The 25,571-nt window shown below is 40.5% G+C and overlaps 1 protein-coding gene across 1 annotated transcript; it reads right to left on the reverse strand.

The window, feature by feature from the left end:
- On the reverse strand, positions 1–25,472 carry KLB (klotho beta). Its single transcript, XM_080410094.1, has 5 exons — positions 18,964–25,472; positions 11,537–12,044; positions 7,600–7,868; positions 4,872–6,015; positions 1–3,083 (listed from the first exon to the last, which is right to left on the reverse strand). Exons 1-5 carry the CDS (start codon positions 19,693–19,695, stop codon positions 2,722–2,724), a joined length of 3,015 nt encoding a protein of 1,004 aa, XP_080266220.1. The 5' UTR covers positions 19,696–25,472; the 3' UTR covers positions 1–2,721.
- Between the last annotated feature and the right edge of the window lie 99 nt (positions 25,473–25,571).

The raw sequence follows: 25,571 nt of genomic DNA on the forward strand, positions 1-25,571 counted from the left end.
CCAGTCTCCTGAGAACATTCAGACTGAATGAAGTCTGTGATTTGGAAACCTCATGGTGGTAGAACGTGGTCCCATTGTGTAAAGCCACGAAGTGGTGGTTTAAAATTGTAGCCTTAAGTAGCAAAAGCATTATTCTTGGGGAAAGGACACTAGTGTTCTTTCACATCACTGCAGAACCTCAAATTGCAAAAGCTGATTTCCGTGTAGTTTCTGGAGGGGAATTCAAACTTGTGAAGACTTAATCTGAAATAGATAAATAACAAAACTGCAATCAGTAGAACCAGATTGATATGACCATTTAAAGTAAATACAGGGATAGAATAAGTAGTCTGACAATATGATGCTTTAGCTATATTGCTCAACTAAGAAGTTTGAAGACTTGACCTCAGAGTTCAGATGGAGCTTATTGCTGAGTTCCACCAACAGTGGTTTGTGTCCTCTGGGGATATAGCTCTGGTTTTTTTTTCTTGGTTGCTATGCTAATCTTGCCATGTAGCAACATGTATTTGGGCTGTTGTGCTATGGGAGAATCCACATTGGCACTTGTTAAATTCAGTTTTGAAAAAAGATTCACAGAAAATACCAGGATAGCTTATAAACAGACTTAGCAATCAGTGGGTAAGCTTAATATTGAGGAAAGCATCTATGTGTGACAAAGAAATGCAGAACGTTGCTCAGAGCACCCGCTTTGTAATTCTGTAGAGTTCAATGGGTTTCTATAGAGTTTCTGCGCCTCGGAAAGTAGTAGTACTGTGTGGATGTGGAAATTTTACATGGTCAGCTTAACATTTTGAAGATTGGTTCTTGAGCGGTTCAAGCTATGTAGCTAGAGGAGTCTTCCAGAATTCTCTGTGCTCCCCCAGTGCACATGGGATTCAAGAGGAGTTTCCCTATAGTACGCTTCAGGTTGATTCCATGGTTGCGGTGAGTGATTACTAGTCGGCGCCTTTGGGTGATGGAAGGATGTACGCACCACCTAATACCTGTGCTGTTGGCTGTGCTTGCAGAACATTTTTTAGTGTAAAATGGGCCAGTCCCTCATCGTTTTACTAGTAGTTACCTTTCAAATTAATGAACCTTCTGTGATGTTGACCAATGCTTGAAATATAATTGAGAAATAGTCTCATGTTTATGAACTGAGACTTCAGGTTGGGTCAAGTACTGGGAGTCTGGGGTTCAGTCAGTTGTGCATATCCTCTTAAGCAGCACTTCCACAAAGTTTCCAGTAGCCTGTAAGTGGCCATGACGCTTTCATAATTTACATTATTGTTGACTTTATCATAATGTATTATCGTAGACCTTGTGTATGATGCTATCTTGTGTCCAGATGCGGTTGGAAAAGCCAATGTGTTTATATGCCTTGTCTCTTCAGAGGTGCTGGGCTACAGACAAAGTGCGTCTATCTGGTTTGGGGACCTTAAGACTGAGGTAACTAGCTTCTAGTGGAAACAGGTTGGGGGGTTCACTGTGTCTTGAAAATGGTACTAGCCACTGGAAAAGAAGGTTGCAAAGTGAAGGAAGGCAGCAGGTGTTTAACTGATGGCTCTTTTTGCCCTTCTTTCCATTTCTAGAGCAGCTTCTCTACCCCTCCAGAGGTGGTGGTACTTGCCTGAGCAGCGATGATTGATGCAATGACTGAAAAGGCTAGCCAATGTCAATTCTAAATGCTGGTGCAGTTCCCGGGAGAAACCTGGTGGGGTCATTTTGAGATGACCAGAACCAGACCAAGGGAAACCTCAGGTTTGGTCCCTGAGAAGTTTAAATGACACAGTGGATTCATTTATCCTTTAAGAGTGTTATACCTGGGTTTGGTAGCTTTTGTTTAATGCAGTAATAGCAAGACACTCGTGGTTTTATCCCACCCATGGCTTGCACTGGCGCTTGACCAGGGCTAAGATGGTAATACAGATTCATTTCTATGAAAAAGTGCAATTTAGAGTTACATTCATCACTTTCTTGAGTGGGTTATTTTTTATTTAATTTTTTTAAGCTTTATTTTGATGTTCTCTGCTAGTAAAACTTTTTATGGCTTCCTGGTTTTGGAGATGAAAAACAGCGATTGTATATTATGTTGACTTGTCCCTTGTGGGTCCTGTTACATTTGCTTAAAATGTTAATGTCTGATCTCTGCTTCACCCGATATGTAAGAGATCCAGGTATGCTGGTCAGTAACAGAGTTACCTCTAAAAGAACAAATCCAAGTTATCTTCAGAAGGTGGCCCAGGATATTCCATTCTTGGTGGTGTACGTAGTTGAAAGTTTGTGGGGTTTAATAATACTTTTACTTGTAAACTCAAACAACTGCAGTTTCATGCTCAACGACGTTGATAACATGAATACACATCACAAAACTCTTTGGTCCAGACGTTCATAGAAAAGTGCATATCAGTTCTCTCAGCTTAGTATCTTTTCAAGTCAAACTGTTTGAAAAGTTATTCCAAGGCACAGGATAGTCATAAAATGTTCTTCTTTCATTTTTTTAATAGTTGCATTTTATTTTCTGTGTAGAGTAGGTGGATAAAAGTAATTTCAACAGAAACAAATGTCATCATAGCTCTTCGTCCTGTGCATACAACTACTTTCCATTTTCAAACTAAATGCTTGGGTGTGTGACTGGAGTGACTCATGTAGTGCTTTTCTACATCTGCATCTGATCTGCATCGTCCTCTGTAGAATCCAAACAGTGATGGATCTCACTGAAAGTGAGCTTGTGCCCCCTTTTTAAAATGAAACACAGATGCACCGGATGCTTTTTGCCTTAAAATGTTTTCTTCTTTTTCTTTTTTGAAAAAAAATAATGGTTAAAAGCAAGATAAGGGTAGAGAAAAGGCAGCAGGCAAAAAATATTAATGGCTTCTTCTGAGAAATAAACAAGCAGAAGCTACACTGCCTTTCTTGGTTGGAGGGACGACAGACTGAATAGTCAGCAGGAAAGCCGTTGTTGCTGATCAGGTTATTGTAAAATTTTATTGAAGGCTTTCCTTTTGAATCTGAAGTGAAGAATCCAAATCTGGGTTTAGATTTTTCTTCAGTCAGTTTAAATGCATAATAGCCTTTAATCTTGACCTTATCAATGTAGTATGCTGGGAAGAGAAAAAAAAAACAAAACCCAAGCCAAATGTTAATAAAACCTTGTATGACCTGCAGACTTTCTGGTAATGAGTTCAGCTTTCAATTGATTAATCTATCAATACAAAAAGTGTAATTGCATCATAAAATATTTAGGTAACACTTAAATGCTTCTACTAATACTCAACTGTCTTAAGTAGAAACAGTGCGTCACTGTTTAAAAAAAAAATAGAATTTGGTAATTTTCTGGACCTACTTTGTGAAAGCTGGATTTGAACAGGGTTAGTGCTGGGAGCTCGCTTTCCTGGGAGAAGGCAGATGCTGCTCTTTATTGAACCCAGCTGTGATGATTCCAGGGGAGCAGCTGCTCATCTGTGCCATGAGAGGAGCTTTCCAAAAATTTGTGCCCTGCTCCAAACCCAGCTGGTCAGCCCTGCAGGATTTGTGACTGTACGTACGTTATACTGCTGCACCCAAGTGTCTGGTGAAAATTATGAAATCGTGAATAGCAGCCTTGGTGAGTAAACATCTCTCCTCTGTAAGCAGAGAGCATAGTCGGAGATGTGACCCAGGTTAAGAACATTGTAAATTGTGAGAATCTTTTTGTGAGTACTATAAAGTCATGCTATCTGAAAATCGTAATGGGAATGCTATGATGAAGTCCCCCTTCAACAACCCTTTCCTTAAATAACTTATTGTTCTCTTGTTTGCAATATGAAATCAGCATGGCAAATAAATAAGCAAATGCTCATTAGTTCTGTAGTAATTGAGAAAGAGCTAAGCACTGGTGGGGGAATGCGTTATTTCTTGTTGGTGTCTCAAAGTAATCTGAAGCCATGCTTAGCCATGAGTAGATCCATCTCATTTTTTACGTAGCTAGCTCCTAGGGAGGAGAAACCATGATAAAGTAGACTAGGTTTGGGCACAGGTGCCTCAGAAGAGCTTTTAGATGCCCCATGTCCTGATCAGGGAACTTGCTAGCGCTCACCATCAGGGAACAGTGAGCTCGGGGATGTACTGTACATCTCATTTTGGCTGTATGGTTCAGGCACTGAGGTACTGGTATCCTGTGGCTCACTGCTTTCCTTTTACCATTTGGCTGGAGGAAGAGGGATGGGAGGGGCAAGGTCCCTGCAGCATTTCTTATACAATAAGCTATTGCTGAAGATCATTGTCTTGAACATTTTTGTCCTCTACCTCCATAATTGTTCCTAATTTTTTCTCTAAAATGAAGAACTAGATTTCTGTAGGTGCCCAGGACAAAGCAACTAGTGGAACAGAAACTGGAGTTTGACTCCCTTCAACAACAGCTCCTTAAAAAAGCTGGTGACCTGCTGTATTTCTTCTGTATGTCCCTCCAGGTCTCCTTGGACTTGCTTGTGCTTTCCTGTCCAATGACTCTAGTTCAGCAAGCAAGTAAAGAGGCTCCCACCTTTATTTGTAGAGTAGAAAATAGAGTTGTCTCTTGGGAGTTGTTGGTCTGAAGTGCCACATGCTACAAACTTCTGAATAACTGCTCTGCTGTATATGCATGCCCAGATGGCTTCTCAAGTGGTTTAAACTGGAAGCAGCCGTGGCTGCATTTCACGTGAGAGGCTCAGTGGCATTGCTTTGTGTTGTATCTGCCCTGAGCATGACTGCAGAATCAGGCCCCTCAGGGGGTGAATGCTGATGGTGAGTCCTTGCATCTCAACTGGAGCCGCTTGCTCGGTCTAGGGCAAGTGTTAGGTGCTTGCTTAGGGCATGCCTGCGTCTGTGCCAGGGAAATGGCTCTGGGGAGCTTGAATCTATCATATACTCACCTTTTAAAATCTCTTGTACGTATTTTCCCAGGTAATAATTTCGAAGTTCATCGTTGTCTAAGGACTGGTCATCTATTCCGTTTGCTGTGATGTAAATATCGATGTCACCATAGGTTTGTTTAATCCACCTGAGAACTTTGCGCACTCCCCAGGGCACCACTGCCAAACGAGAAGGGGAGCTCAGGCAGGTGATGTCCTGCAGAAACTGAATGTCACGATCAAATTCATACTGGCTCCCATTCTGAGGTTCATGAATCACAAATCTGGTGGTGAAATGATTCAGTGCGTAAAAGTCAGCTGCACCTTTGACAAGCTGCTTTTCCTCTCTTGTGAAAGATGGCAAAGAAGAGTATGAGAGGCCTTTTCTGTTTTTAAAGTTGATGTATTCCCTCATCATAGCTGGATAGTCCCCAGTCTTAAATATGGGATTGGCAAACCAGCCTATTTCAAACTGAAGAAACCTGCTGGCAGCTTTTGAATGAGATTCAAAGTAGGGGTTGGCAGGCTCAGCCCAGTCTGAATGCAGGGACAGGGACACCTTGCCATACTGAAAGGACCGGTACTGCTCATCATATATTCTCCAGGCCATGGCGTGTGCTATTAATAAATTGTGTGCTGCCCGATATGTATCATTGCTGCTCCTATTGTAGACATTGCTTAGCTGGTTAGGCTCATTTATTGTAATCCAAAGTTTGACCAAATCGCCAAGTTCCTGAAAACATAAAGCTGCATAGTCTTGAAAAGCATAGGCAGTAGACTGGTTCAACCATCCTCCTGTCTGCAGCAAAGGTCCTGGTAGGCCCAGGTAGGCATGAGTTGGATAATATAAGGTGACCATGGACTGGACATTGAGTTTCAGCACTTCACTGACCACGCATCTGTAATACCTAAGAACTTGCCTGTTGACCACGGACAAATCTCCATTGGGTAAAATTAGTGACCAGTCAAGTGCAAATCTGTAATGGGTGACTTTCATTTTTTCCAGGAGGTCAAGTTGCCTTTTAATACTGACAAAATCCGTGCACTGTGCTGGTCGGGTTCTTAGCTTCACCCCTTTAACTTTGTGCAGGAGCCCATCTCCTGTGACATTCCAGAGGTACAGGCTGGAATCACAGAACTGCGGTGAGGAAGCCACAGATTCTGCCTGTGGAAATAAAACAATGTGTTACAATGGGGTTTAATTAAACAAATGCCTGCTCGTAGGCTGTGTTTCTGCCTGTGTTTGGCTGTAGGATTAGTGCTGGATGTCGGAAGGTCCCACTTAGACGCCTCGAGGGGAAGAGGGTAACCTCACCTACGTGGGGTTTGTCTGTGCTAGTGGTAGTACCCGTTCTGTTCCTTCATCTACAGAAAACATGAAAATTGCACTCTCTATTCAGCTACATGCTGGCATTTGCCCTGCCATTAGCCTACACAAATTATAGTTTCACAGAGATACATCTCCCTGATTGAGTTCACTCCGTGGTCATGCAAACGGCAGTTCTCAGGCAGCTGGCAGAAGAGCAGGGTGGTAAGAACAAGCACCAGGGCATATACAAGGCAGGCACGGATTATTTTGCCACTGCTGACAAGATCAACCTTGTGAAACTGTGGCATAGTATTTCCTGGCCTTACTGGTAGTCCTTCTGCCTGTGCAAATACCTGACGCAGACAGCTTGCAGCATTTGGTTATATCTCCTGCTAGTTAACAAGGCTCTGTGTAGCACATGATTTTTTTTTGTTTTCTATTCCAATTTTTAAAAATACTTTGGATTTGGAATACAATACAGCGAAGCTTAAAATACTTAGATTAAATCTGATTTTTTTTAAGAAAACTGACTTCTCCATGCTGTGTATTAACAACATATATAGAAGCCTTACTTTTTTTCCATTGGTCGTCAATGAATAGGTTAAATTGTGGAGATTTGTTGTTATTTTTTGAGGCTGATGTTGGTCATTGGACTATCTTTCTGTGTGCGATGACAAAAAGAGTATCCCAACACTGGCCATACAGACAGTTAGCTTATCTACCAAATTTAAAGTAGAAATAGATACTGTAGGAACCAGTTTGGAGAAGAGGTGGTGTGATCCATTTTCAAACATGAGCTCAGATGGTAAAAGCTATATGTGCTGGTTTGTTATCTTCGCCTGTGGTGTAAATCTTTCTAAAGACTAGCTTGTTACCCACATGTCTAAGTGTCACTTAGAGCCAGGCTCAACACAAGAATCTGTTTCTGCTTCATTCAGTGATTTTAGATGAGTCCTCAAGCCTGCAGGTAGCTCTGCTATCCTCCGCACAACCACCTTGTCCCTGCTCTGTGCCACCCGCCCTGTCACACTGTCATAGGCATCCCTATGGCCACGCTGCAAACTGGATTGGGAAACTCCCCTGGTTGAAAAATAACCCAGGAACAATTGGTTGGGGTCAACTTCTTGGTCTGATGTTTCCCGATCTGCTGTGCCACACGGAGGCACGAGCAGAGGGAGGGCAAGGGGCGGGGGGCAGCCTTGGACGGGCTCCCGCAGCGGGGCTTGCTGCTGCAGGAGCACCCAGCACGCTGTGACTAGCTCACTCAAAAAGCTGTAAAGTACACAAAATGAAACCTATGCAGTTATGGCTAGGCTCAACTTCTGTTTGCAGCGTGCACTGAGATTCCTGAATGCAAGGTGCCATACGCAGGCATTTATTCACAAAGTACAGTTGTTGATCGCTCCGCCTCCAGCGGTCTTCCCGGGATTTTATGCTTACCTTGAGAACAGACTCGGTGATACCCCAGGAGAAGTCACAGGAGAACTGAGCTTGCAAGCCTGGGGTAGACTCCCTTGGGAAAAAGCCATTTTCTCGTATGATTTGTTTATAATAAAGTGCAGATGATTTGGGAATCCTTTCCTTTTTTTCGCTATTGAAATCTACATAAAACAATCCACGCCTGATGTTGTAAGCATGTTGCCATTCAAAGCCATCAAGGAGTGACCAGGCCGTGTAACCGAACACGTCTATGTTGTCATGTTTAATAGCTGCGTAAGAGAAAGTAATATCCATGAGTCTTACATTTAGTTCTCTAACATATAAAAGAGATATTTACAAGAAAGGTCTGATCACTTTGAAAATCTTGAAGGTTTTCTCAACGCTCATAGGGTTATTGGCCCATTGTCATTCATTGCAAAACTGTGACAGGCATTATATATCTTAGCGTTTATTCATTAAAAAATAGGTACACCACTAGTTCCTTAAGAAATTAAATACTGTAGGATACTTCATTTCTACTCTGAGCAAACATGAAGTATTATGCCACATCCACATTTTAGGTTGTGTTTGATGATTTGCAAGTAATATATAACAAGAATATTAGAGAATCATGACTAAAACTTAAAGGTGGAACAGTTGATCTAGTCTGTGACTTTGTCATGAAGCTAAAATTCCCTACCTTTATTAAAGATCTCTGCAAGCTCTAACATTTAGGAATGTCTATCCAGCTTCTAGATTGACACATTAACTATGTTGGTATGGGACATGTGATGACTTTAGAAGAAGCTGAGTTGATCTACCCAGAGACTGAAGCGCTTCATTTCTTCACAGCATAAATGCAGCACATGCGTGTTTCTTCAGACAATCTTATGTCCCTCTGCCTTGCAAAGGAGCACACATATAATCTTTTATATATATATGAGAAAGATGACAAAATGGCTGCTTTCTCAGATGTGGGACCCGATTCCCCAGGTAGGGCAGCAGAACTTCCAAAACAGCTTCTCGCTGGACACCAGCTAACGTGACGTTCGTTACCCACTTACTGCGTGTGCCAGCTGGCAGCCTGGAAGAAAAAGTCCAGGCTCCATGGTCAACATTAGCTGCCTGTCGCCAGCTTTAAGCCAGGAAATAACTCGTGATCACTGCTCAGGTTAACCTTATAAGGGCTGGAATATTAAGGGCAAAGCAGTGACCAAGGGGGGTTACCAAGGATTTTGACACAGGCAGACGAACGGCCACATTTTACCTGAAGTCCACTGAGGGCAAGCCAAGGAATAAACCCAAAGTATTCTCGTTTAAAGCTCTGTTCTTGCCCAATGCTGCTTTGCCTGATTTTGTCAGTACTTTTCACTGTGCACACCACGCTGCAGCTTCAGCAGGGGGCAGTTTTGCAGTGCTTGTGTCCCTGCAGCAGAGCGACAAGGCACCCAGCAGCACTGACAGTCACCATGGTATTTTACTAGCTGCTGGATGAAGCAAGCAGAAAGCCCAAGAGCTTGCAGTGTAAATATACAAGAAGCTGACAGACAAGGCCAGAATACTGGTAAGGAGAAGAGGGAATGTAACGAAGCAATACAATGGCATGTATTTTCAAGAAAAACGACTCGTAAATATTAGGGAACCCATGGGACAAAGTACAAAAATGCCTGAAAATACCAATTGCAAAACACAGAGGTGGAGAATGATGTAGAGGATGAAGAGACAGGCCAGACAAGCCTTGCAAGTAAAGATGAGTACTTTGTGTCTGCAGTGAGGAAGGTTGAACAAATGGAAGTAGACATACAGGGACAGCATAAGGCACAACAGAGAAAATTTTTTTTTTTTTCTAGATGCATACTGAATGCATGGGAGCTAAGTTTAACTGTCAGAGCAAAAAAATGCTGTGGTACTTGAGATGCTTCATGCCTAGATGAGAAATTCTGGCAGTTTAAATGCGTAGGGGGAAAAGCACTATTTAGTGTATATTTTGCAGTAAAAAGAATTAACAGGTGGGTGATAGGTAGAGATCCTGTGGATCGGCATGAAAGCATGTCCACAGTATTGTCTGCAGTGACACTGAAAGGAGAGGGCAGAAACAGAGGTCAGGATCCTCACTGAGCGTTAAGGTGGGGATAGGAAATTCCTCCTAAAAAACAAGGGGGTGGCTGGGGGCAGGAACGAGGGGCTGAAGGCAGACGAAGTTGGGAGTTAAGGTCCCTGTGTCACCAGAGGTGACAGCCACAGAAGGCGATCTCAAGGCATTTCTATGCCTGCTATAGGCGGAGCCTTGGAGTCCTGTAGGAGTAATAGGTTCAGCACCGACGGGCGTATGCATGCCGCTAAGAAGCTGTAGTTTAAATTGCATACTTGTGTCATGATTGAGGTCAGTTCATTGCAATGGTGATGTTACACACCATATATTTTCATGACTCACAGTGCCGTGAGTTACAGACGTACAGTGCAAAGTCTACAGCGCTCTCCTTGAGCACACACACGTGAGTATAGCTCCTTATAGCCTGCTACATGCTATCTCAGCAGTCACCATCCCATTACAATTTGGCCTCTATAAATGATATTTTGAGGTTACCATGATCTAACTGATTTTGCTGCAAACAGCAAGTTTATACCTCACTTCTCTGTAAGCAAAAATATGAAAATGTGTTCCAAGTGTTATTCCTGATCAGACAAATTAAAAGTTTGCTTCATGAAAAATGTGTTAAGAGATAATCTTGTATTTTGCAGAGGAGATTGAAGTATCTGCATACATAATAATGTAGCTGACAGTTCTTGAGAAACAGTTATTGGCTGAACATTGACCAAGTATTTCAGAAGCGTGAATTCACGGATGGTTATTACAGCAGGTCTGCTGTAGGCGATTTAAAAAAAAGAACACGCTGTGGATTTTCTTATGTATGTGTCCAAAAATTTACCTGTTCCACATCTCCAGATCCAGGCCTGCATCTAGACTTCCCTGCTGTGTCACTGCAGTATTTAAAATATCATAAACCAAATACTGGAATGTAACTCCTCCAAATCTGGAGAAGGCAGGACACAGCGCACAGTTGTGCTATGTGCAGTTTAAAATTTGAACCAACTTTAAATATATCTGGATAACCTCCATTTGGAGCTTAATTACATTTGTTGATGATACGGTACTTCCTGACTTGGCATCAGAGTAAACAATTACTCGTATTTTCCCTTTTCTGAGGATAAGAAAGGTTTTTGCAAAGGCACCCGAGCCACTCCGTAGCTGCAGCATGGCACCAGCAGTGGAGCAGCCTGCTGGGGGGATGGCTCTGGGACCAGAAGCTGTCCCTCTTCCAGTGCCAAACCTACAAACTGGGTGAGGGGGAAAAGAAATACTGGTTTTGCAAAGGCTTTAGGTACTAACAGTGTTTATATTTCATACAAAATTAAATCTTTTGCCTTCAGAGAGCACTCCTGTACACTGGCTTTATGAAGGGCAAATAGCAAGTTTAAAACTATGTTATTAAAACTTATTCTGTTTGGCATGCAATAATCCTGAAAAATGATTGCCCTTCTCCTGCTGATTCCCTTCATGCATTTTACGTTGGAATAGGACCCCAGCATGGCAATGACAGTCTGTAGTCACGGTCTCATCTTCCCGTTGTCAAGGTATGTACCTGCACAACGATTTTACAGGTAGACTGTCAGCAGTGAAAAGGGATATCCAATAAATTTGTTTTCATTAATTTCTGACCAACACAGATGTTGGACTTCAGCTTTCTGGGACAGGGACTGTCTTTTTTTCTGTGCTTGTACAACACCTAGAACAAGTAGATCCTGATCCATGACTCGTACTGATGCAGTATAAATAATTAATAATTAACTTAGTCACCATTATCTCTTTAAAAAAATGATTAAATCATTACAGAGCTTAGTATCAAATGATCATAAAAAGCCCTCCAAAAATCCAACAACTAACTTGTGTACAAACCTTGTAAAACCTTATTAATGAAGTTTTTCATCATGTAGATGGCTGTGGTGTCATCTGTTTTCACATGGCTGTCAGTGAACCAGCCATTCTCTGCAATCAAGATTCGAGGACTGTTGTACTCCAGTTTAATCCAGTTCAGTACTTCCCTCAAATTGAGTGACAAATTTTGTCCCATTTTTGGTAGAGTGTTCGGAGGTTTAAAGTTATTAGGACCAAAGGAAAATGCAAAGAAGTCAGCTGTTCCCTTTATGTATTTTTTTTCATCCTCAGTAAACCGTGGCAAAAATGAGAATTTATTTTTCAGTTCTTCTGGATAATCACCGTCCCCATAGATGGGTTTAGCAAACCATCCGAGTACTCTCTCCATAGACTGCTGACATTTAGAAATGTCCAAAGCATCTTCCGATTTGTTAGGTTCAATCCAGTGGGATCCCAATACTATGGACATCATCCCCTTCTGATATGGTCGAAAGTGTTTTTTGTAGTTATGCCAAACTTTTGCGTGAGCCTGATGAGAGAAAAACAGCATTACATTGTAAGTCTCTAACACGTCTGTGCACATTGGCAGCTAGACAGGCAGGTGGCTGCATCTGATTCACCACAGGCCTCTATGGAAATATTAACAAACAGTTAAGGCACACTAATTACCCTGCATAGTCGTAAAGGGTAATTGCTGTTATACTGCAAGGTACCTCAAGATGATGGTAATGCTCGGTATCTCATGCGTGGTGTTCCTATAACACATCAAGGCTGTGGCTTTTTGCCTTTTCATATAGGTCTAAATTTCACGAGCAGTCCCAGCAGGGATGTGAATAGCTGTTACACAGACACTTTGGGACTAAACAGCTGTTCATGGTGGGATTTGATCTCCATGATCTAGACAGTCCCATCTATGTCTTTCTTTGTCAAGCAGTGATTCCTGATACAGTTAAAACTTTAAACCATCTTTAAAATTGTTCCATAAATTATGCATCTCAAATGATGTGTCCTTTGTCCATGTTGGCTGTGTGCTATTAACTGCTCTGTGCTATGGGGGCTACCTGGATTTACTCTCTTCAAACTACATCCACCCCATCCCTCTTCTTGGGATATACTTCGATTTGGTTTAGTTTGGCCTAATCATATGAGCAAGTGTTCAACTTTTGATATTTGTGTAGTCCCTAAATGTAAAAACTTAAGAGAAAGGACCCAGCTGTGAAGTTTGAACCCAAACGTCAAGTTTCACAGTTCTGTATGAGAATTTTGATCCAGAATTTTAGTTCATTCCTTCTTTGAAGCTGCTATAATAATATTTTTTCTGACAGCACATGCAACAGCACAGAATGAAGCTTCATTTGAAGTAGAGAGCAACACCATCTTGGTTTCAAAAGGTAATTTGGCAGCAGTATCTCATAAGTTCTATTGGGTATGGCATGTTTTAGTACTTGTAGCTGGCCAAATATTGACTGCCCTGGGACAGACAGAAGTTTTGCTACTCATGTTAGTGACAAAGCATACCTTGTATCACATCTTAATTCCATTTTTCTGATTATCATCCTGTTTTAGAATGCTTAACATTGTCACACACTCTATTTACCTTTAAATGTCAAGTTGCTAATTACTTAAATAAGAGAATACGGCAGCTGAAATTTACACAAAAAAAAGAATACACGACAGCCTGAAGGACCACTAGCATTGTCAAAGTCCCATAGGAAAAGGGGAGAGCTCGGGTGTCAGAGAAGGGTGATTCTGGATCGCAGCATGAATCACACCAGAAGATCTGACACAAGGGAAGGGAGCTGATCTCTCCCAGCTGAGGAGTTGTCAAGTAACTCAGGGTTTACCTTATTCCTGAAGTGTGGCTTTACACTCTTAAGCCAGAAAGAAAATAACTGCACCCATAAAAAACATCGAGAAGCATTGTGAAACACTCAGAGTGCCATTAGATCACCACCATTACCAAGCCAAACAGCATTGCTTACCTTTGACTATAATTTCAGTTAATATATCTAGAAACACCAGCCTTGACAGTTTAAAAAAACAGAAGACCTGATGTGGTAGATATTTGGTTAAGCTAGGGAGCACCAAAGAATTACAGTTTGTGGAATTTTGTGTATCAGTTATTTATGGTTTCTAAGGTCATGCCCGTAACATTTGTTCAAGGTCTGTCTTTGAAAATACTGATAAAGTAACATTAACCTTTGAAATGCAGGTTCTGTAGCTGAAAAGGGAAGTCAGCAAAACTGTACTCACAGGCAAATTGCAAGATACAGTTAAAATATTATAAAATTGATTTCTTACTTGTCTCATCAGAAAATTTAAGCAGTCAGGGCCATTTCCTCAGTTATCCTTGCTGTCCTCTCCTGGAGGTCCCTCCAGCCCAGGGTGACCGCTGAGGCCAGACTTGCTTTGTTCTCTGCCTCTAGTGATTTCTCACCTGGTTAGTATTTTTTTTTTCCCCAGACACAGGCTACTAACACCATTGTTTAGCCAAAGATATATGGTTGCATTGGCTTAACAAGAAAAACCCTGCTGAAGCCAGCTGCGTTATGCACAGTGCCAAGCAGCGTGACAACAGCACCAGGTAAATCTTAGCAATCACACATTTCTAGGTGAAGTGGAGAAAGATGGCTTTGCCAAACCCCAGCTAATTAGAATGCAATACTGACATGTAAAAGACAATCAGGGACAAGTCATTGTATTCATACACATTTTCAGGAGGTTGATTAGAAAAAAAGTAAAATTTCTAGTAAAAAAGTTGTCTACAGTAGAGAATACAGCCACAGGTATAATTCTACAGGAGCAGACTTCAAGTACAAATAATTAAATTTAATGAGTCAAGATAGGATTCCCATACACAAATTCACATGTGTCACTGATACCTCTTAATTCTGAGGGTTAACTCTATGGAAAAAAAATTGTCACTGTCTGTAGTAAGGGCTGCGACAGGCATTGTAGAGACAATAACATTTGCTTGTCTATAATTCTGTTTTAAATTGTTAATTATCTGTAAAGCAGCTTAACATTCTCAGGTGGAAGGTGTTTGCTAAGTGCAAACTTACCGTTGATGGAACCAATTGATTAATATAATTTGTTTTGTAAGACCACATATGAAACAAACATCAATTTAAAAGCTGTATCATAGCTCAAATCGGCTGTTTTGAGTAAATCTCAACTAATCTTTTTTCAGTTAGAGTTTAATCCCTAATCTTTCACTTTCCTTGTAAGATCAAGGACAAATGTCAAGGCTAAGTACACAGTGAAAGCTAGATCAATATTGTGTATTTATTCCAGATACATGCGACACATTAATATAGAAATTATTCCATAGACTTGAAAGTCAGAGGGACTGCTAAGTCAGTTAGTATTAACCCTGTAAAAAGCCTGGATAAGTCAATTTAATAAAATCAAGACAACAGTATTGTTCTCCTCTCTTCTTCAAACTCTGATCCTGTAATTTATCATGTATGTACACAGAGCTTACTATTGAAAGACCAATACTTTCAAATTCTTAAGATATGTTAAAGTCAAGCAATTTTCCTTGAATGTCTCAGTAATGAGCACTCAAAACAATGTCAGAGGTATATGGAGTTGTTTTAGTGTGCTGGAGGGCAAGAATATTTAGGAAAACTCGAATTTAAAAAATGTTAGTAAAATTATTCTGGCTTCATGTTTAATTATTTGTTTTTTAAACCATGACGAGCTAGAATGCAGAGTCTGATGATGATGGTGTTAAGTATCACTTCAGAAGAAGGCCAGGTGTGTGTGGCTTATTTGGAGAGTATATTTCAATTCAAGGCCCTTTTGGTCTGTAGTAAAGATGACATGTCGTCAGTAGAGTTAAAGCCTTTATTTTGCAAACTGACTTTGAAGCTCAGTCCTTGTGAAGAAAAAAAGGGCTCTTGAGATGTAGGCAGCTAAATTTCTAAGAGGGTGGTTTGAAGGACTGAGGCTTTACTACGAAATTTGTCGTATGCTAACCGTCTTGCATTTGGATTTTGGTTTTCCTCACAATTTCCAAGAATAGTAAGAAAGCTAACCTGAAAATAACAAATCATATGAAAAAAGTGTGAATCAGGGCTGAATTTAACCTCATCACTGGTGGCTATGGCTACTAGTGGTTGAAAAATGTTCCAGTGAAGACATTTACAAGCATAGACCACTCTGCTGTCCACCCTAGAGCCGTACCTGATGGAGACAGATTTCCGTCCTGTAAGAAATACGGGCACTGGTGTAGCTTCATCTTTCTAGATCCTGAGGAAAGGAGGCCCCTTTGGAGGAAGGGAAGAAAGTGTCTGGTTGGACACAGAGATAAGAACTATTCCCCCTTCATTCCGTAGAAATTTGTTTTTAAGGAGAATGAATTATCGGACTTCTCTGGGACATGCTCATCCAAAGATCCCAAAGGCAGCAGTGTCCATAAAGAAGAGGTCCTGGCACAGGGAGAGCTACCAAAGAGCTGGGAGTAATGCAGCTGGGCGCAGAGATGAACCTGGTCTGTGGACGGATCTATATGGAGACACCATGTTTGAAAGTGAATTTATTGCCTTTTCCCAGTATGAGATACGGAGGTGTGTCCATGAAGAAAATTTTTAGGGAGACCTTATCCTGACAGTTTTGTCCTGGGCTCTGCTGTCAGATAAAAAGGAGTGTGAATGATCTTTAACAGGAAAAAAAGAAGCAGCCCCTTTTTGCCCGTTATATGGTAAAGGCAGAACTGCCCAGAGGGCACTGACACGGAGGAAAAGAAGACAGCTTGGTCTGCAGTTTGTGATATTTACAAAACTCAATCTAAGTATAAAAGAACATAACTAGATCCAGAGAAAATGATAATAATATATCAGGTATATATCTCATTTAGCTCCAACCATGATTCATCTGCTTTATATTTTCTTGCTTCTTGTCAGATTTATTTACTGTAAAATCAAAGAAAACCATTTTGGTTTTCTGTGTGCAGTTTTTTCTTCTCTGCCTTGGTATGACAGCTGCCTCAGGAGCAAGCTCATAGCTATTGTATGTTCTTTGATGTGTCTTTCAAATGTCACATGGCAAGTTACATGTTATCATTAATTGTTTTCCAATGTCGCTTTTGGGAAGTACAGTCTCCTTTAATGAACAAGGGAGATACACTTTTGACGGCCATTCTCCATTCGGTATAAGATTCCACATGCTCCTTCTGTTAGTGGTAATGATCATAAAACTGAATAGAGATTTATCTAAGTGAATCCCTTAGGAATTTATAATTTGTAAATGTCAAACTTCCAAATTTCCTATTTATTTCCATGGAAGTAGTATCAGGTCCTTTACAGTGATCAGTAACAATTATCACCCTCCGTGTATGAATGAACTGAAACATAATACTACCTATGAATTCTGTAGAATGGCTGACTTTAATTACATTTTATTAAGAAAAAAAAATTGTAAGGAAGAGTTGACTCATGTCTACTGCTATCTCAAGAGCTTCCACTCCACCTCCAACCCTGAACATCAAACTCCAGTTCCTCAAATACATAACAACAAATCTGAGATTCTTCATGAAGACCTAAAATCTTCGGAAAGAGAATAAGCTGCTAATACTTTAGGTAATGTTCATGGAGCTGTAAGAAAGAGACAGCATAAAAATAACTTCTGCCCAAGAATAATAAAATACTAGTCAATGGATTGTGTATTGCTGGAAATCTCATTAACTCTTTCATAGAAGTGATTTATTTTATACTCAGATTCACAATTTAAAACTAGAACAACTATCAGATCAAGTCTGAGAGTTAAATAATATTGACCAAGGAACTTAGGTCAGTAATTTGTGTATCAGACCCAGCTGTGCTTGGCTTCCTGAAACACCCAACTGATTCTTCAGCAGAGGTACCGCTCCCTGTGTGCTGCTTACACGGATTTTACAGAGTGGGAAAATGCAGAGAGTGCCTAGTTGGTACCCCCGATTTGATCGTGCTACTCAGAAATGAAGGCAAGAAATGCTAAAAACTTACGTTGTATCTTTTACATGTATTATGTTGAATATATTTTATATAGCACTTGAAAAATGAAACAAATGATTGAGCATCAGTTCTTTTGAGATGCTTCACAAATCTCAATAGCTAAATCATTCTTGTGCCAAGCCTGAAATTGGTTGGTGATTCAAAGTGCTCAATGACTTTTCTATGTTTCTACGTAAAACTGTTGACTACAGTGTGAATTTTCTGAAAAATTCTGCAGGTTCAAACCCAGAAGCAAACACAAGAAACAGAAATGGTCAGTCAGTTGCAGAATATTTTTAACTACTCTGGCAACTATTTTTTCCTACATGCATACTTCTTTCTGTAGGACAAATATATTCAGATTTATTAATTAATTACATTTATAATGTATGGTAGGTAGTAGAAAAATTCTCTTTGTGACAGACAGGAGTAGTTTAAGCAGGGGGAATTATACTAGCTGCTCTATCAGAGACAGGATAGTGACCTGCTCTGTAAAGTACTTTGAGCACTACAGATGAAAAACATGCTGTATTGATATTGTTAATTCTTATATTAAACTGCTGTTATTAGAAAATGTTTTAAATTATAGCAGGAGAAAATAAGAATATACTCTCCTATGCATACGAACTAGCTACTCTGTAGGATGAAATTAATAATCTGTCAGAGGTGTTGCTATAAACTCTGTAATGTTATTGAGAATACCAGGAACAACATCTGCACTTTTTCCTTAAAAAATATGACCCACTTCAGACCTCATTTTGTCCTTCCTAAAGAAAGAATACCATGAACTTAAGATCCAGTACTGCAGCTGTCAAAGCTGTTCATCATGGGATTGAGATTTTTGGATGTGTAATTCTGCAGAAGACAGCTGATAAATAAGACTGACATAAAAATTAAAATGTTGAAAATATCATGGAAATAATGTGATTTTGAAACTCAAATACTGAAGAGGACATTTGGGTTTTACAAACGCCCAAACTGCTGACCTTGCTAGTTTAGCAATAAATGTTTCGAGATATGATTTTACGAAGATGGAACTAATCATATTTATATATACATACCCTATTGCTAATAGAACTGATCCAATATGCAAATGCAAATAAATTTAATTTTAAACTAATAGAAGAGTTATTTTAGTGTAGCCAAATGAATGGTCATGTCAGTGTGTTTAACTAAGTGGAGAGAATAAATAAATAAAATCATGTTCTTTAATAGCCAGATTTTGTAGGCAAAACCTGATTTAAATAAAGTGGTAAACAAGCACTTTAAAACAAGTAATTACTGAATCAGCTGTTCTGACAACAACAATAAAATCAACATGAGGATTAAAAAAAGACTGCCTTAGCTAAGGGTTATTTCTCAGTGTTTTCACATTCTTTCATATTTTTTTTAAACATTGATTACATGATTGATTCCTCCCAGAATTTCCCATGGCAGTGCAAGATCAGTTTGTAAAATCTTACTATACTGTACCTTGATCAAATTGTGTCCTACAGAGTAGACGGTTGTTATTTTCCCTTTCTCCCCAGGAGCATGAATACCTGTGCCATACCCATGCCAAGCAATTAAATATGGATTGTGGATTGTAATCCAATACTTAACACGATCCCCAAAGGTCTGGAAGCAAAAGGTGGCATAGTCATTGAAGATATCAATTACTGATTCATTTTTCCATCCCCCGTATTTTTCTTGCAGCATCAAGGGCAGGTCCCAGTGGTACAGCGTAACCATGGGGTCAATATTTCTGTAGAGCAGAGAGTCAATAAGGGTGTTATAATACTGGAGTCCTTTTTCATTGGGAGCTGCTACCACTCCAGTGGGAAAAAGCCTTGACCATGAAATTGAAAACTGGTAAAAAGTAACTCCCAAAAAATCCAGAGCAGACAAATCTTTGTCCAACAAAGTGTAACTGTCACCGTCTGTGCTGTCAGGATCCCTGAGCTCCGAGTGGATGAAGCGGTCCCAGATGGAGGAGCCTTTCCCATCCTCCCTCCAGCTGCCTTCCACCTGGAAAGCCCCTGTCCCTACACCCCAGAGAAACTCTTTGGGGAAAGTGTCATACAAAAACATCTGTGTTTCACTCACAGGGCTGAAGTGTGGGTCCTTTTTCCACACAGGTCTTCCCTCTCCAGCAAGCCCTGTAACTGTCTTTGTGAAAACTAATGTCCAAAAAGCAACGAACCTCTCCAGTCGTCGGCCACACATTACGCTGGTTTACAGTGCCAGTGTTAAAAGTCAGATTTCTTGCTCTGATGCTGAAAAAAATCCATTTGTTCGCCGGAGTCCCCACCGTGCAGACTGTCTTCATTTGCCACGAACTGCTGGAGTGTCTTATCAAAGCTTCACTAAAAGCTTGTGATCGTAAAAGCCCTGTCAATGATTAGCCTGAACTGTGAGACCTAGAACAGGTCAGAGAACGGCATAATTTTTAGGAAGGTGGCCTCCCTATGACAACTGAGACACCTAGCTGGCTTCTTACTGCAGGAAAATAGGCTGCCCAAGCAATATAAACACTAGTAACTAATTTATCATTATTTAAAGTTTGGTCATTTGGGTGGGAGCATACAGGTGACAGAGGGTGCAAAGAAGCTATCACATCCTTTATTCCTTGTGCAGCTGTATATTGAGGAAATGTGGCAGAAATACAATTCAGACTATGCAGTCTCCAATTAAAAGGTGATTTATCCCACCTGTGTAACTGGATGGCTGGAAGGACAGTGTGTCAGTCCTCAGTCCTGCCCTGCTCAAATGTCTGTACTTCTGCTGAAAATTCTCCCTGGACTCATGGGAAATTGTTTTTGTGGACAAGAAATATATGCACATCCCACTAACTATTCAAAAAGGCAAAGCAAGTCAGTATTCCTTTCAAACACATGCAAGCATTTTTTCTACCCTATATAAAGCTCTGCTGTACTGCTCTACATACAGCAGCAGTACAAAATTAACAGGGAACTGTTCCAGATCTTAAGCAATTTCCCTGGTTTTCTTCAAATAACCACAATTAGCAAAGATAATTAGCCCCACAAGACGCTATTTCAGCACTGATTAATTTAACAATATTGGTATACACAGCTGGGGCATCTGTACAGCGAACATCGTAGCAGCTATGCAATATAATTTCATCTGTTAAAATATTTCAAATTATGGCAAAACTACATGTGTTGAGATAGTCAATTTATTCAGTACAGTAAGACTGACACCTGCCATTTTTGCTTGTGTTGAGGTACAGTAATATAAAGTGTATCCACACACAGACCGCAGTTGCTGAAGAGATCTGTGGAACAAGATAGCAGTGTGAAGTAACTTTACATGCAAGAAAGATACACACTGAAATCTGAACACGGGAACAACTTACTACCTAAGTACAGGACTCTGCTTGGATGAATTAGCCCTGCTGGCGTGTAGGGCATGAAAGTCCAGATGGACTGCTGGGCTACTGCCACTTTACTGCTCCTGCTACCTCTGAGAGCATGCTTTCAGCATTGCATAATGCCATTGAGACGTACCTTTAGTTTAACAATAAAGCTGATTAATCAATAGAATATAGCAGTCATTTTCTTTGTTTGTTTTTATGATAAACAACAAAACCTCAGTGCATGTTTGTGTTTCTCTGCAGCACCTTTACAAGAAAGTTTCACCACAGATGAAGAAGAACGCTCCCACTGATACCTTCTGCACAGCAATTCCCTGCTGGTGGGGTAGCCACAACATCTAACGTGAGTCCCTCCCACCTAACAAACCCAGCATTTCCTCCGCTACCTCAAGTAACTGCCCCACGCTTCTCAGCCAAGATGCTACCAAAGAAGCTTGGGAAGGAGATGAAGAGATAGGGACTGTTGGTCTACAGTATATACTGACATGTTCCTTTTTTATTCTATGGAATAGCATTTTAAAATGCTAATCTGGATAGTTATTGCATGAACATAATCCTTCCATTTCAACATTTAAAAGCTTTGATTTTATGCATCATACTTTATGAAAGAAAACCCAAATACAAATCATTATGGATGCCACTATATTTCTAAAGCAGTTAGTTACCATGATTACCAGATGCTTGCGTTCAAAACACCCACTCTGTAATACCATGGCAATGTATTGGCAAGGTAAAGACAACAGGCTTCTCATCGCTAACTACAGCAGCGTTAGTGCCACTGGCACCCTGTTGCAGACAATGTGTTGCATCTGCACGAGATGTGAGAGGTGCAGCAGAGATTTGTGCTCCCAGATGCTTGATCTGGACAAAGTTGTGAACTGTATGTCTTTCCTTATTATTGATGGGACTGGGAGCATACTAGAATCAAGATCTGAAAATATTTCAAGCCTCTGAATCCAGTTTCTTACTGCTTTGTCACATTTAACTGTTTGGGCTATAATGTTACTTGATAAAGAGCAATTTAACCAAAGAGAGTCATATAGTGACTTGAATTTGGAAGGATGTTTCCGTTAGCTGAGCCAAGAGTTGGGGAAACACTGTGCCTGTCAATCTGGAAAACAATTAGCACAGACTAGTAAAATGTGATTGGGAGCTGCTGAGAAGAGGGTGCAAAGGGAAGAGAAGAAGAAGGAATTAATTGTTCCACTAGCTCAAGCGGCAGAGTCAGTACAGGCTCCAACCTTGATGCTGTATGTGGATGTCAGTGATGCTGCACAGCGGCATCTCCTGCCTCCTGCCATGCACTTAATGAGTTTCAGAATGAATCGAGGCTGGGAGAGGTTGAAACCTCCAGGGCACCTGCCATTAATGTTACAGTATTTGGGAAACTTAATGATTATTCAGTTCAATTCTTAGCTATCAAATTTCCTTTTCTATCTTTGCCTCTGCCAAGGCAAGTGATGCAAATTATGAAAACAACTTTTCACTTGACCACTGAATATGTATCCTCCTTGTTGCAGGGCTTGGCTTGAAAAACTGGCCTTTGATCTGCAGAAATGCAGAACACCGAAAGGAGTAGAGTTTTGTATCTACACAATTTTAGGCTGAGTATCTGAGTTAAGACACGTTTGTTCTGCCTAGATATGCAAATGAGGAGAGAGAAAAGACCTAAAGCCAAAGTTCACTTTGAAGAAGTGTAATGTTTACATTAACATCAGCTGCTCACATCTGCTAGTGCCAGGTGCTTGAAAAAGCACAACTTATGTAACTGCCCTCAACAGTGTGGTGCAAATCACTTATATTTACCGTATACATTTACCTTATACAGCAAAAACTGTTTGAGATGGGATCAAGTCTTTTCTAAAGACACATAATTGTGATGGATACAATAGAAAGCCTAATGTAAATAGAAACTAGACCACAGATTTACAAAGAATTTTTGGAATTTTGGTCTGCAACAAAATGCTAATTCCTGTTTTCTACAATGAGAGAAATTTGATTTTCTTTACTAGAGACTCCAGTAAGAAAAATATTCCCTACAGGATTTCTCCAAAATAGACCTTACTGTCTAGTAAATGAGTAATTTAATGCCTATTAATGCTATAAGAAAATACAGAATTTAAGATTTCGATTTCAGGAAACACATTTTTGTTGTGTTTTCCTAATAATCTCAGCATTACCATACTGTATTTTGTTAGGGCAATTCCTAATCTTTGGGTCTTTTGGACACATATGAAGCTCAGAACATCTCTGTTCTATTATTTCTTAAGTTATTCAAGTGTATTGTCCTTAAACAGTGAGAAACACTGCCTTATGGACTTCAAAAGTATCTCAGTGTTAAGTTACAAGAATCTGCCAGTGAGGTTCCAAACAACTCAAAATACAAATTTTGTAGAACAGGAAATAAAACATTGCTTCAAATGTTGCAATAAAAGTTGATTTCAATTCCAAAATTGTATCAACATATTGATATACAAAAATTTGAAAATAAAATAAACACAAAAATATTAGCAAAAAGAAATTTTTATTTCTCAATATAAGAAAATGTATTTTTCTTATAAACAACCTCCTCTCTCAATAAGCAAGACAAAGCCTACACTAAGAATAACAGTAGGACTAGTTTTGTTCAACAGAGAAAAAAACCTCAAGCTCAAGAGTTAGTATCTCTTTTTTTTTCATTTATTTTGGAAAAAAACAACATAAAAAGCCAAATAGCCTGTGATTTTCAGAAAGGCTGAAAACAAGTCTAGTTTTTAAAACATTTTTCTCAGTTGTAAATAGAGTGGTGATATTACTTCAGCTGTACTTTTTTTTTTTTTAAATTTGTACTTTCAGCTGGGCAATATGCCTTTAAAACATGACCCCTGATCAATTAGAGACTCAAAAGGGATACTGCCTTCATTTTATCTTGCAAAGCCCATCATAATACAGTGAGCATACTCAGTTTTGTTTCCTGTGGCAGAGCAAGGTTTTTCCCACTTTCATTGTTTTCATAGCTGTGCACGTAGAATCAGAGGTATCCTGCCTCCCCACCGTACCCAGGAGTGAATTGCAGTCATTCCGGGTATTGTCTGATCTCTTCATAAAGGGTTAAACTCTTGCCTTCCAAGAAACCTGAACATGTCACAAGCCCACAGGCAGATACTGCTCTGCTGGATGTTACTCTAGGCAGCTTTATCAACTACAAATAGAGATAACCACATGCAATAATTCCTTCAGCATTATTTAAACAGTTTGTCTGGCTCTTACAAATGTCAGCCATTTTGACTACTCTTTAGTTCTGGTATCAGGAATATCCACAGCTTTAAAAATTACATAATGAGAAATACGTAAAGACAAACACATAGCTGGAGAAGTTTTTCTGAAGTGATACCAGTTTTGTTTGCGTAGCCGTTTAATTGAGTGCACATGGAGTAACTTGCAAAAAAAGGCCGAAAGGCACAGCCTGTGCTGTGGGTCTATGTTCACTCGCTTGCTCATCAGGTGTTTCCTATGCAAAAATCCAAATTTACAAGCTATGCTAATGTTAAAAATACCAGAGTCCACCTGACCATGTGCATTCATAAAAGAACAGCAGCAATTTCTATTTAAACAGGGTCTTACAATTACTTAAGGTCTAATTTGAAGAATTAAACAGGAATGGTAATAGGTATCATTAACATTCACGTTTTCTGAAATCGGACAAAAGGATCTGACTTCTATCTTTTTTTAATTGTCTTTGCCGGAGTTTGACCATGCTACCAGGTAGACAGTCTCATGTTCTTAAAAAAAAAATTAAAAAAAATAAAAAAAAGAAAGAAAATTAAGTGACTACAGAAAGTATACAAACGATAGCACTAGAAACTACACTATGAGACAAGTACAAATTGAACTTGTGCTCTTTGAATTTATTTTTTTTTAATGAGGGGTTTTCTAAATCGGTGGCAGTATTTTTAACATCACAAATCCTGTCTGGCCTCCCCATTCTTCTCCAAGACTAGGAATAACGAGCGGCTCAGTAGGCTGGCAGAATCTAAACATCAAAGTCACTATTGAGAAAGGAACCGTTTTTATTTGGTTTGCCCAAGTTTATTCCCTCCCAGCGTTCAGCAAGAAGAGGAAAAAATTTTGAAGAAAACATACAAGATTTCATTAGCAACTGATCAGAAGTTATCAATAAGCGGGTGAAAACAGAGCTTAACTTCCCAGTTTCTCTAGGGGCCCGCAAACATAGGCGCCGAGCTCTCCTGAGCTTTAATACACGGCAGGCAGTACCACGGAGGAATTAAAGCCTGAAGCTTCCTATCCAGCCAGAAAAGGGCCCAGCGCGTTTGTTACTGGGAGATGGTTCTATGTGCTGCGCCGGTTCAGACCCCACCCGCGGTGACTGCGCGGCGGCGCTGCCAGCTGCCCGCGGCCTAGGGCGCTTCACGTGCCTCCGTGCGGCAACACCCGGGACATGGCCCACAGGCCGGGCGCTCTTCGCTCGCCTGTTAACACAGCCCAGCCCGTCAGCTCGCCCCGCCTGCTGACCGAGGGCACAACCGCTCCTCGCGGAGCTACACCAGCCAGGAGCCCACCATTTTGCTGCGCGCTGCCATACCCCCTCCCGTTACTAACAGGCCGGGGCTCGCCGCCGCTGCCCAGGCCTCCCGCCCAGGCTCAGCGCGGCCGTTAAACCCGCGCGGCCCGGGGACCCGCCGCAGCGGCCCGCACGGGAAGCAAAAGC

The sequence above is a fragment of the Falco punctatus genome (assembly GCF_963210335.1).
Source record: "Falco punctatus genome assembly, chromosome: 1".
Taxonomy (NCBI): Eukaryota; Metazoa; Chordata; class Aves; order Falconiformes; family Falconidae; genus Falco; species Falco punctatus.